General features: G+C 53.8%; 1 protein-coding gene across 1 annotated transcript; it reads right to left on the bottom strand.

Annotated features, from left to right (window-relative positions):
• Nucleotides 1-5,933: 5,933 nt before the first annotated feature.
• DKKL1 (dickkopf like acrosomal protein 1) lies at nucleotides 5,934-10,802 on the bottom strand (the record flags this gene model as incomplete). Its single annotated transcript, XM_084257130.1, has 4 exons — nucleotides 10,633-10,802; nucleotides 9,706-9,846; nucleotides 9,504-9,596; nucleotides 5,934-6,245 (listed from the first exon to the last, which is right to left on the bottom strand). The coding sequence occupies exons 1-4, from the start codon at nucleotides 10,786-10,788 to the stop codon at nucleotides 5,934-5,936; spliced, it is 702 nt and encodes a 233-aa protein (XP_084113256.1). The 5' UTR covers nucleotides 10,789-10,802.
• Nucleotides 10,803-12,366: the final 1,564 nt, after the last annotated feature.

Here is a 12,366-nt window from a genome sequence, read left to right as displayed (position 1 = left end):
GGAGATTTTAGCAGAAGGACCTGGGCAGGAATTTGGGGTCTTCAAAGGGTTTTGGACTTCTTGGGGGAAGTTTTCTGGCTGTATTTCTGGGGGTCACTGGCTGGATGTCCTGGGTCTGATAGGATTGGGGTAAGGCGTCTGGGGGGTTCAGGAGGGCCTCTCTGCAGGCTCTGAGGGGAAAGTCTCATAGAATTTCTAGATCTGACCAAACGTCAGGGGGGGCCATCATAAAATGCCCCGGCGGGCGCCTTTCGGTATTCCCGGGGGGATTTAGTCAAGTTTCAAGAAGACTTTGAACAGAATGTGGAAGATCCTGATATTGGGGAGTCGCTCCTACGACTGGGGGGCCTCTGCAGGATTCCGGGAGGGAGTCTGACTGGGTTGTTCTGGGGAAGCTCGCCACGGCCAGGACGCACCTGGAGCCACGTCCCGGCCTCGGGACACACGTCGAGAGCCACAAACGACGAAACGGCAGTTGCGCTGGGGAGAAACGCGCGTTCGCCTTCCCGCCACACACACGCCAAAAAAAAAAAAAAAAAAAAAGGCGAAGGGGAGGGGGCGGGACCGAGGGCGCGCACGGCGTCGAAACCCCGCCCCTCAGAGCTCCTCCCTTGACGCAGGCGCACTCGGGGCGAGGCGCGCGCGACTCCCGGACTCTTGGTCGATTACCTGCCACAGCGAAGTCGCGCATGCCTGGGGCTGGTCGGCAGCCTAGCGGCGCGCGCGCATGCGTATAGGTCGGGCAGCGGAAAGGGACCGGGAGTATGGCGGCTGGGGTGAGAGCGGTGTTGCCACGAGCCCTGCGCTGGGGTCGCTTGTGCGGCCTCAGCCTTCGGTGAAATGAACTCGAAGAGGGGACCACTGGGCAGAGGGACTTCTTGTCCATATTCCACTTATTTCCACTGCCAAGCCGTTCCTTTTCTGTCTTCTGTTGGTGCCAGGCCGCCCTGCACCGTCACAATGGGGGTGCGCCCGAGCTGTGGCAGTACATCCCCAAGGATGCTTCCCCACACCGTTTCATTCTCTCTAGGGGAGATTAGGGGGAAATAGTTACGTTTTCTTGTCTAGAAAGAGGAAGAGAGTCTAAAAATTTGAGAAAGCTTTGGGACAAAACGTGACCCACCCAGCCCGCCTCTTTGCTACCCAGACCTTGTTGCATCTTCCCCTTCTCCCCGCCGTCATTAGCGGCCTTCCGTGGCTGTGCCTACCCTGGACCCCCACCTCTACCTTCTTGCTGTGTTAGGGGTCCCCACGTCCCACCCCGTGACGGTCTGTATTTGTGTAGTGCCTGTAAACCCCACCGGAGTGTGCTTTCTATTCAGTACGAGAATGTTTGGGGATTAGAACATGCCTGGCCCTCTGTGGGTGCTCAGAAAAAGTCTGGTAGAACTGTTATAGGGCAGCCCCGATATTGAAATTAGCTTTAGGACATCCTTTTCCCCCTAACAGAACGAATGGAGGGAATTGGGCAGTGTGGAAGGGTGGAGTCAGACTCAGACTCCATTTCCTACCTGTGTCTTTTTTTTTTTTTTTACCATAGTCCTTACCTTCTCTGAGCCTCAGATTGATTACAGGACCGTATTTGCTGCTTAGGTTACCTTGAGGACTTAAGGTGGTGACCCTTGTTGACTGATAAATGTTACTTGGGTGGCTATTTATAAAGCAGCTGTTTGGCAACACCGGCCAGTGTTTAAAAGGATGAGATACAGGATCAGACAAACTTAGGATGTTGCTGTGTGACTTTGGCAAGTGACTTCACTTCTCTGATCCTAGGCTTTTCTAACGTGGGGATAAATGATACCCCACCATGATAGCTCATGGTGTCTTATAAGAGTTCAATTAGATGTTTACCAAGAATTTTCTTAGCACAGACTGGAAGGTGGTGGACCCCTTAGCTTCATTGTATAACTTCAGCCTTTCAGTTTATTCCTTCACAATGTCTTCTTCCTTTCTTGGGATCTTGGTAATTTTGAAAAACGTAAACAAAAATTTTTTGGTATGCTAAATCTTAAATTATAGCTCAATTAAATTTTTATAGTAATACAATAGTTGAACCAGACGTATGAAAAGAGTATCGCGTGAAGGCTAGATACTGTCACACGTCCTAATCACACCCTCCATATTAACTTTGGGTTATGATCGCTTTTCCTCACATTATATTTATGAGATTCATCAGATGGCAGTAACTCATTCTTTTCATCACTGTATAACAGTCTCATGATTATGCCACAAATTAACCTCTTTACTTTTGAAGGACATTGGATTATCTCGTGAGTTTTGACAGTTATGAAAACTATTACTCTGAATTATTTATTTAGGTTTTCTTTAATTTCTCTTAGTTTTGTAGTGTCTCATAGTTTTCTAGTAAGTCCTTAAAAGTTTATTGAAGTCACATTGCATTACAGCATTACATACGTTCCAAGCATGCATCAAGAATTCTTGTAAATCTTTGACTAGATATAGTCCTAGGTATTTTTTTTTTATGGTAAAGGAAATCCATTTTTAAAAACCTTTTTAAAATTTTTGTTCATAAATTCAGACCTTTGGATTCAGAATTGTTGGGACCTTCTCCTGGAAAGACCTGTGGGTAGACAAAGGTCTAGAACTTTGTAGGCCATTGATCTCCACCTCAAACTGTAGTCTTAGTGCAGCTCCTACCCTGGCCCTGCCTCTCCCAGCACCGCTTGTTGCCTCCCACAGCCTGTGCAAGTGGGCCTGACCTGTTACACCAGTGACTGTGTACCCTCAGCATGGCTGACTGCATCCAGCTCCCTCTGAGAGCTGAACCCTCTGAGCTGTCCACCTCCTGGTGCTGTGGCCTCTGACACTGTCCATTCTGGTGTCCAGCTCTGGCCAACTAGCGTTTGAATAGGTGTTGCTGGTGACTCTGGTGCCACCTCAGCAGTGCCGCCGTGAGTTGAGTCTTGGTCCACCTCACTGCCAGCTCCAGGACCTCGCTGAAGGGACAGTGTCACCTTGCACAAATGCTCTTGGTTTGAACTACTGGACACTGTGGACACCATCTGGGGTGAGATGGCTGGTCACTTGTGCCTTCAGGTCATGTTCTGTGTTCTTTAGCTCAGGTGTGAGGACACACCAACCTTTTCTTTCTTTTTTTCCCTTGCATAGAAGAATGGGGTGTAGGCCAGAGATGCAGGGGGTGAGAGGATTCACCAGAGTGGGGAGCAGAACAGGTGGATCTACTGCAATACACTGCTGAGGGGAGCAGCAGGTGAGACAGGAGTGGTCTGCTGCGCTATATGGGTCAGCTCCCTGGCCGAGGATCGAACTCAGGCTGTCGCGGTGATAGTGCTGAGACATAACCCCCTACGCCACCAGGGAGGTCCCATGCATTACCTTTAACAGTGGTATTGAGATAGCATTCACACCCACATGATTCACCCTTTTTTTTTTTTTTTAGTTTTATTTTTTATTTATTTATTTTTAATTTTATTTTTATATTCCCCATACAATTGCAACCCCCTTATTTTGATCCCAATCCCTTCTTTCCCCACCCCCCATAGTGTGTCTCTGGTTCATAGTTGTTTGTTGATTTTGATTTTTTCTTTCTTATAGTTATTCATGATTCACCCTTTTAAAGTGTGTAATTGGGTGGTTTCCAGCAGATTCTCAGAATTGTCCAAACATCACAATTGATTTTAGAACATTTTCATCACCCCCCAAAAGCTGCCCCATATCCCTTAAGCCATGACTGCATCTTAATTCTATTCCTGAGCCCTAGGTAACCACTCATCTGCTTTCTCGGTAGATTTGCAGATTGGCACGTATAAACGGACCATACATTATCCGCTCCTTTGTGACTGGCTTCTTTGGCTTAGCCTAATGTTTTCTAGGTTTTATGCTGGATTTATTCCATGGATTAGCCCTTATGCAATTGTGGGAGCTGCCTGTGTCTGGTGCCAGGCTGGCTGTGGGGAAGACAAGAGGCATATGAAGTGGGAGTATGAGGATGCCCTGGAGCCCTGAACACGAGCTGGAATCCATGGCAATGAACTTGGCACCATCTCTCACTGCCTACAAACCTCCTGCTTCCACCATGTGGGTGACCTGCAGAGAAGCTGACACACTTGGCCATGGAGCTACACACAAAATGGCTGAGGATTTCTAGGAGCCAAAAGCAGCTTGGTGGGAACTGGAGGAACTGTGGGCCCTGCTGTTGCCCACATGGCCAGCAAGGTGAGCTGGAGATGCTTGATGTAACCTCAGCTTTCAAGAGTAAGCATCGCTCCACTTCACTTCTGCCTTCCAAATCCCAATGCAAATTTCTTCTGTCCTTAGAACCATGCAGGGAGAGGAATTCTGGGACATGCAGTTTAGGCTTAGCTGAGTGGATGCCACACTTAGTGCCCTGGGTCCTGGGTGTGATTAGGTTATATGCAACCCTGGAGACTGCTCTAGGGAGCAGAAAGTCTACCTCCCTGCCCTCTGGGCTACAGGGGACTCAGCACCCCCATCTGCCTTCTCCATGGTGGGCTTAGAGGGAGGGGTCTCAGAGGGAACAGAAGGTGCTTGGGCACAGGAAGAGTGGACAGGGCTTCCAAGACAAGCAGTGGGTGAGCTTCTGGGTTTGGCTGAGGCATCAGGTCTGGCAGAGATGGGGCCTAGGGTGATGGGCATCGTGGGGGGTTGGCGCACAGAGGGCCAAGGGGAGAGGAGCAGAGCAGGTCAGCGAAGAAGCCGGCGTGTAAGTGGAGCGATAGGGACATAAAGACGTTGAGTCGAGACAGTGGGGCGGGGGTGTAACCAGTGGGGCTGGAGAACTAAGAATTGGGGGCTGGAGGTGACTGGGTCAGGACTTACAGGCAGGATCCTGGCCCCCGAGGATGACCATCCTCTGATTCCTGGAACCTGAGAAACACATTGTCCAGATGGGCCCAATCAATCCCATGAGCCCATAAAGGCAAACAACTGCCTCCCCTGCTGGAAGAGGAAGAAAGCTGGGGCAGAAGGGACAGCAGAGAGACCCAGGTATGAGAGCTAAAGCATGTGCCAGAGGGATTCCCCACGGGGTGAAGAGTGGGCAGCTGACAGCCAGCCAGAAAGAGGGGCCTCAGGGCCTTTCTGGTGCCTCAGAGGTTCAAGTCTCAGCACTATCAAGCTATCAGCAGCCGCTGTGGACTGAGTTCAATCCTTGGCCAGGGAGCTACCCACATAGCACAGCAGACCTCGCCTGTCTCACCCATTGCTCCCCTCAGCAGTGTATTTCAGTGGATCCGCCTGTTCTGCTCCCCACTCTATCTCTGGTGGATCATCTCACCCCAGCACCTCTGGCCTGCACCCCAGTTTTTGTATGCATAAATGAAAACAAATATTTAAAAAAAAAAAAAAGAAAGAAAGAAGGATCTCAGCCCCACAACCCAAGGGCCCATGATGCAAAAACCGGAATGATCTTGGAAGCAGGGTCTTTCCAGAGCCTCCTGAGCGGAACCTAGCTGGCAGACACCTGGATTTTGGCCTTGAGACCTCAACAGAGGCCCAGCTGAGCCGTTGCTGCATGTAGGACTACAGGTCTTAGAGTTCCATCTGCCTTGTTTTCAGTCACTGTGCGCCCACTTGCTGCAGTGAGGATACTCAGGCAGGACAGAGGGGACAGATGGGGCTGGACAGAAGGGCAGACAGGGCTGGACGTGACAGGGGCGGGGCCTGAGAGAAGGATGGGGCTGGAGTTGCTCAATCAGAAAACTGTCGAGCGAGAAAAAAACGGGCCTGGAGACCTTTCCAGGAGCTTGCACTGCTGTCTGCTGTCGGATGTCCCCAGGTCAGGGTCAAAACCCTGGTTGTGTCACCTGCTGCGCCTTGCATGGGGACAGATCCCAAAAAGCGATAGTGCGTCTAGATGTAAGAAAAAACTTTATTTCTATATGTTGCTTGGGGCTGGGAGGGACGTGCGCAGACGTCTCGTGGCCCCGGCTCTATAGCTTCTGGGAGGGCCTCAGGATGAACAGGAAGTGAGTCTTGCGAGGGGCTGGCAGCTTGGCGCGGGAGGAGCCCGGGGTCTCCTCATCCGGAACATCCTCTCGGGCCCCTTCAAGGAGCCCATCCCGGATGGCCTGCAGGCGGTGTCGCTTCTCGCTGAGGCCGCCGCCCTCAGGGTTGTCCTGGTGGGACCTCCGCCTAGGGAGCTTCATGATCCAGAAGGCCGCTCTGGGGCGGGGCTCCGGGTGGAAGCTGTTCATGGCCTCCTGCATGGGCACCAGGACCTCCTTCTCCTCTACCCTGGGCACCTGGGGAGGAGGAACAACTAGGGAGTCCCTCTCAGATGCCAAAGGACATCCCCCTGGGATGATCAGTCCCTGCAGGCACATTCAGCCCACTTGGCCTCCTTCCAGGCCGCCTCAGAGTTGAAAGTGCGCTTTGCTGCAAGGGCTTTGGGAGTAGAAATGCTGGGAGACATCTGTGGGATTGAAGAGACTTTTCCTAAGCGTTCTAGAGTTTGTAACGCCTTCTGGGGGGACAGAGTGTTTCAGGATTGAACATTCTCGATGTAGAAAGCAGTGCGATATGCACAGAACACTTTGGGATGAAAAGCTCTCGGCTTTTGCTGCTCCCCTCAGCAGTGTGTTTCAGGCAATCCGCCTGTTCTGCTCCCCACTCTGTCTTTGGTGAACCCTCTCACCATCCCCTCTCCCTGCACCTCTGGCCTTCAACCCAGCTCTTGTGTGCATAAATAATTTTTTTTAAAAAGCTTTCAGCTTTGGGCCTCCCTGGTGGCGCAGGTGGTTGAGTGCCGTGCAGTGAAGCAGTCTGCAGCCCCTGCAGCGCGGATTTGATCCCAGCCAGCCACGGAGATACCCATATGGCGCGGCAGACCTCTACTGTCTCTCCCGCTGCTCCCCTCAGCAGTGTATTTCAGTCTGTCTGCCTGTTCTATTCCCCGCTCTATCTCTGGTGAATTCTCTCACCCTCTCGCACATCTGGCCTGTACCCCGATTCTTCTATGCATGAATAAATAAATCTTTAAAAGAAAAAAAAGCTCTTGGCTTTGACAAAGGCAGCATGACGGCCAGTGCCGTGTGTGATCCTTGACTGGATCCTGGATTGCTGGTCATGTCAGCCCCCTTGGAGGACAGCCGGGGCCCTGCGAGGGCGCTGGGACAGGGGCTGAAGTTCTAATGTGGTCCTCGCTGTACTAGAGTGAGGGTGAGGGACTCGCAGCAGCCGCGGGTTGTCACTCATGCAAATCAGTGAGTGCCTCCCACCCAGACCCACCCAAGCGCGGCATTTTCACAACCTGAGGTCTGAGATGTCCTGTGGGAGATGGTTATGGGTTGAATTGGGACACCCCCCCCCACCAATTCATATGTCAAAGTCCTAACCCCTAATACCACATTCAGATGTGATCTCATTTGGAAGTGAGGCCCTTGAAGACTTTCAGTTAAGATGAGGTCTTTAGGGTTGAGCCCTGATCCAGTCTGACTGGTGTCCTCATGCAGAGGGGAAAATCGGACATCGAACTGTTTCTAGGGAGAAGATTCTGGGAAAATGAGAGCAGAGACCGAGAGGATGCAGCTACCCCACAAGCCAAGGAGCATTGGCCAACCCCTGAGAACTGGGGGCAGGGCTGGAGCAGAAGGAAGCAGCCCTGCTGACACCCCGATCTTGGACACCCAGCCTCCAGAACCATGAGACAATACCTTCCTGGGGTTCAAGTCAGGACACCTGTGGGACTGTGTTGTAGAGGTAACAGTTTGGGGTCTGTGTTCAGTTCCTTGGGTGTAAAAGTGGAACTGTGTTATGTGGGAGGTGTCGTTGTGTGGTGTGTGTGTGTGGGGGTGGTGGTGAGAGGATTCACCAGAGCGAGTGGGGAACAGAGCAGACAAGATTTACTGAAATACATTGTTGAGGGGAGCAGCTGGGAGACAGGAGAGGTCTGCTGCTCCATGTGGGTAGCTCCCTGGCCGGCCAGGGATTGAACTCGTGCTGTAGTGGCTGGCAATAGCTTGATAGTGCTGTCTGTAACCCCTGCGCCACTAGGCAGGCCCCGGCTTCGTTATTCTTGGGAGCTGTCTGCTGGAGGATTTAGGGGTAAAGTGTCATGATAGCAGTAGAGTGTCAGATGGTTCAAGAGTGCAAAAGTAAAAATAAAGCAAATGTGGTCAAATGCTCCATGGTGGTGACTCTAGGCCGGTGGTGGGAACGTCTAGAGATATTGTTGGTGGTCACAACTGGGGTGGGGTGGGGTGTGGCTTCTGTTTGGTGGGTGATCACAAAAGGTGATCTCAAATGCCACACGTGTGGAGGTGGAGAAACCCAGCCCTGTGTGAAGGAGATACGGGTAGATTCATGGCACTGGTTTTTCCAGAATATCTATAGATTTGAACATTAAAAAAAAAAAAAAAAAAAAAACCCTCCCTGCCCCAAACTGGTGTGGGTGTGGAAAGCAATATGGGTGAGCCAAGTATTTGGGGGCTCTTAAAACATTTTTTTAGGATAAAAAACTAGCACTGTGGTGAGAACCCTCTCAAATGTTTATAAGGGGATACCTACAAGGGACTTGGGACCAGCGGGACACCTGGCAAGTTAGTATCACATTTTCACCTTCACAAAGGAGAGATTTACTAAGCAAGTCGGGATGGATGAAAAAAAATACTCCCAGGTCTCCCCATGCTCTGGTGACTGTTTCGCCATAACGGAAGCCATTTTCAGCAGCGTTGGGGGGTGGGGTGGGGCCCCCCCCCCCAATGATGCCCAGCAAAGCAGGGCAGAATGACAAAGACTGGATATTGACAGAGCAGACAACTTTGCAACAAAATACTTATGCAAATGAGTGAACATGATTAAACAAGGTGAGGGCTTTGAGGTGAAGAGGGAGGGGCAGGGAGGCAGCAATAGGGGATATTAGGGATGGCGATGGGGAGAATAAATAGTAAATATATATATTTTTCTCACATAGAAGAACTGGGGTATAGGCCAGAGGTGCAGGGGGTGAGAAGATTCACCAGAGACAGAGTGGGGAGCAGAACAGACAGATCTGCTGAAACACACTGCTGAGGAGAACAGCTGGGAGCCAGGAGAGGTCTGCTGTGCCATGTGGGTCAGCTCCCTGGCTGGGGATGGAACTCAGGCTGGAGTGGTGATAGTGCTGAGACTTAGCCCCTAGGCCACCAGGGAGGCCCAAATGTTAAATATTTAATGGATAACAAAATACTGAGGTTTGCAGAGTTCTATTAGATAAAAACATGTTGAGGTTTCCAAAGATGGGGCTCAAAATTAAAAGCATGTATGTCTTCATTTACAAATTGCTTCCGTGGCTCACAAAACCTTCCAGGTTTTACTAAGCCAGTTGGGGTGCACTCTGAGGTTGTAAACCTCTTTTCTAAGAGTTGGTGAGTCAGATTTGTCATTTGTCATAGACAGATGACAAAACTGAGGCCCAGGGAAAAGAAGTCGGTGCAGAGGAAGTCCCACCCAGGGTGTTCCATCTAAACTACAGAAAATGTCAAGGCTTGGACACTTCGTGGGGGAGGGGCCAATGTTCTAACCTTCCAGTCACCCTCCAAATTGCCCTCTCCTGGGTCGATCGATGCCACCACCTTCTCGGAGATCAGTACCTCTCCTGTCTTGTTGTCTGTCACCTGTGAGGGGAGGAGAGAGAGCAAACCCACTTTCTTGCTCTGCCAGTTCCAGATACTGCAGCATGAGGGATGATGGAGAGACTCCAGGAGGGACTTCCTGGCATGGTACCTTGTCAAGCTGGATGTGGCTGGAGAGCGTCTTGTTCCCCATCCTGCGTTCCTTGTTCTCTTCTTGGTGGTAGTTTTTGGGGAGGCCCCGGAAGTCCACCGGGGAAGAGAAGAAGCTGTCTATGCCGCGCAGCAGGTCATCCTGGGGCCAGACAGAGGGTGGTGAGCGGCTGGCACTTGGTCCGTCAGCAACCTGCCAAGATGCCTTAGAGCCTTGCCCCAAGCCCTTCCATCCCCTTCCCTCTCAGAACCTCAGGGCCTAACCAGGTCTCCTTCTGCCCCCAAACCCCAATCTGTCCTGTCTGTTCTCTACCTCATTGCTCTTCTCTCCTTGTTGCTCATCTCTCCTGTTGTCTCCCTGTCCCCATCCCTCTCTTCTGTCTCTCTCCATCCAGTCTCTTCTCTCTGTCCCGTCTCTGTCTCTGGCTGTCTCCCTTCCTCTCCTGCTTTTCCTTTTTTTTTTTTTTTAAAGATTTATTTATTTATTTATTTGTACACAAACCGGGGTACAGGCCAGATGTGCGGGAGGGTGAGAGGATTCACCAGAGACAGAGCAGGGAACAGAACAGGCAGACTGATGAAATACACTGCTGAGGGGAGCAGCAGGCGAGACAGGAGAGGTCTGCTGCACCATGTGGGACCCTCGCCGGCCGGCCGGGATCGAACCAGCGCTGCAGAGGCTGCAGAGGCTGCGGGCAGCTTCACAGCGTGGTGCTCAACAGCCTGCACCACCAGGGGAGGCCCGCTCTCCTGCTTTTCTGTCTCCTTGTGGCTCTTTGTCTCTCTGTTCCTTTCAGCCCCTCTTCCTGTCTGTCCTTCTGCCTGGCCGGGACCGTCTCTGGCTCAGTCTCCTTGATGCCCTTCCATCCCAGTCTCCCATCTTCCCTAGTTCCTCTCCTCTTCTTTGCCCTGGCCCCTGCCAGCTCACTTTTAGGAAAAGCCGAGTGAAGTCTTGGAGTAGGCTCTGGAGGCCTAGAAAACCGGAGGAGCTGTCCTGGACGTCAGTATCACGGATCGGGGCGGCAGTGGATGGGGGCACCCAGGCGGAGAACAGCAGCAGCGGCAGGACCAGCAGGTGCCACATTGCAGGGTGGGCGGGGAGGCTGCGGACAGGGTAGGGATCAGGGCCTTCGCCCCCTATCAGGCCCCTTAATGGCCACAGCCCCTTAATGGCCATGCCCCATCCAAACCCGGGACAATTGCCCTTTCCTACCCATTGCCCAGGCCCGCTGTCCATGGCACGTCCATTCCTGCTCTGCCCCCTCCGTCAGCCCCTCCCCCCATCGGGTGAGGCTGCGTCCCTCCTCCCGGGCGTGGCTCTTCGGAGCTCGGCCTCATACTAGAACACGACCTCGTCCTTACTCTCGCCCCATCCAAACCCAGATCTCACTCCTCACCTCCCACGCCCCGCCCCTCCTTCTGGGGCCCGCCTTGATGCTAGACCACAGTCGGGCCACCGGACTCTCGGACTCCGACGGTGCCCGGACTGTTGGGTCCAAACAGTTCTGGTCTCGAGCCCAGGCCGGGTACCTGGAACGCTGGGGGAGGAGTCCGCGCGGCCCCGCCTCGCTCCTATTATCTAGCCACGCCCCCAGCTGCTGACACCGCCCACAAGCCGGGCCTGCCATTGGGTGGCCACGCCCCTAGGGCCAGGGCCACGCCTCCGGCCTTCCTCGGCCACGCCCCCGGGGCCCGGGCACCGGAGCCCGGCGGCAGTTGCAGGTGGCCACGCCCCTTGACTACTAGCCACACCCCCGCACCTGGGCCCCACCTCTGAACCCCAGATTCTGAGCCCTCAGATTCGTTCCTCGTGTCCCTCTGCTTGTGAAACGCTCGCGTCCCCGCGGTCCGGTACTGCTCGCCCACGCCGCAGTCTCGCCGCGCCCCCTCGGGCCTCCGGGAGCTGCGGTGAGCAGCGCTCTCGACAGAAGCCGTCGAGGGACGCCGGGCCGGAGCCCCCGAACCGCTAAACTTCCCGCCTACTTCGCAAACCCCAAGTCCAGCCTTGTGTTTCACCTTGCCAGCAACTCAGGGTCAGGATTCCCGAGTCCGGACCCCAGCACGCCGCAGCTCCAGGCCCGTGAGTGTGGACACCCGGCCCCCCTCTCAGGGACCCCGGCCCGGGTCAGGCCCCTCTGCGGAGACGGCGCCCCGATCCGGGACCGCCGTCCCCGCGGGTCGGCCTGCGCGTGTGGGTGTGGGGTCTGCGGCTCCGCGGGCCTCGGGAAACGCCCCCTGGTCTTGCCACGACTTTTAACCCTGGTGAGAGCCCGAGGAAACCATATCGGCAGAAATCAGCCCGAACCCTCGCCCAATCCTCAAAAATAAACGTGGGGCTGAACAGAAAAGATTCCTTTGTGCTCTTATCACTTCCACATCCAACAGATAAACTGAGGGAGTCCAGATCCCCAGCCCCCCCCCCTCAGTCCCAGGCCAGACTCCAGCACCCTCGGGCCGGGCGGCCAGGCCCGGGCCCTTCAGCCCAGGCCCCGGCCCCCTCCCTCAGCCCCCCCAGATCCCCAGCCCCTCCTCCATCCCAGGTTGCCCGACCCCCTCCCTCACCCCCCCAGATCCCCAGCCCCCTCCTCCATCCCAGGTTGCCCGGCCCCCTCCCTCAGCCCCCCCAGATCCCCAGCCCCTCCTCCATCCCAGGTTGCCCGAC

Source organism: Talpa europaea (assembly GCF_964194135.1).
Source record: "Talpa europaea genome assembly, chromosome: 16".
NCBI lineage: Eukaryota > Metazoa > Chordata > Mammalia > Eulipotyphla > Talpidae > Talpa > Talpa europaea.
Note: the sequence above shows the minus strand (reverse complement) of the source record. Positions and strands in the feature narration are given on the sequence as shown.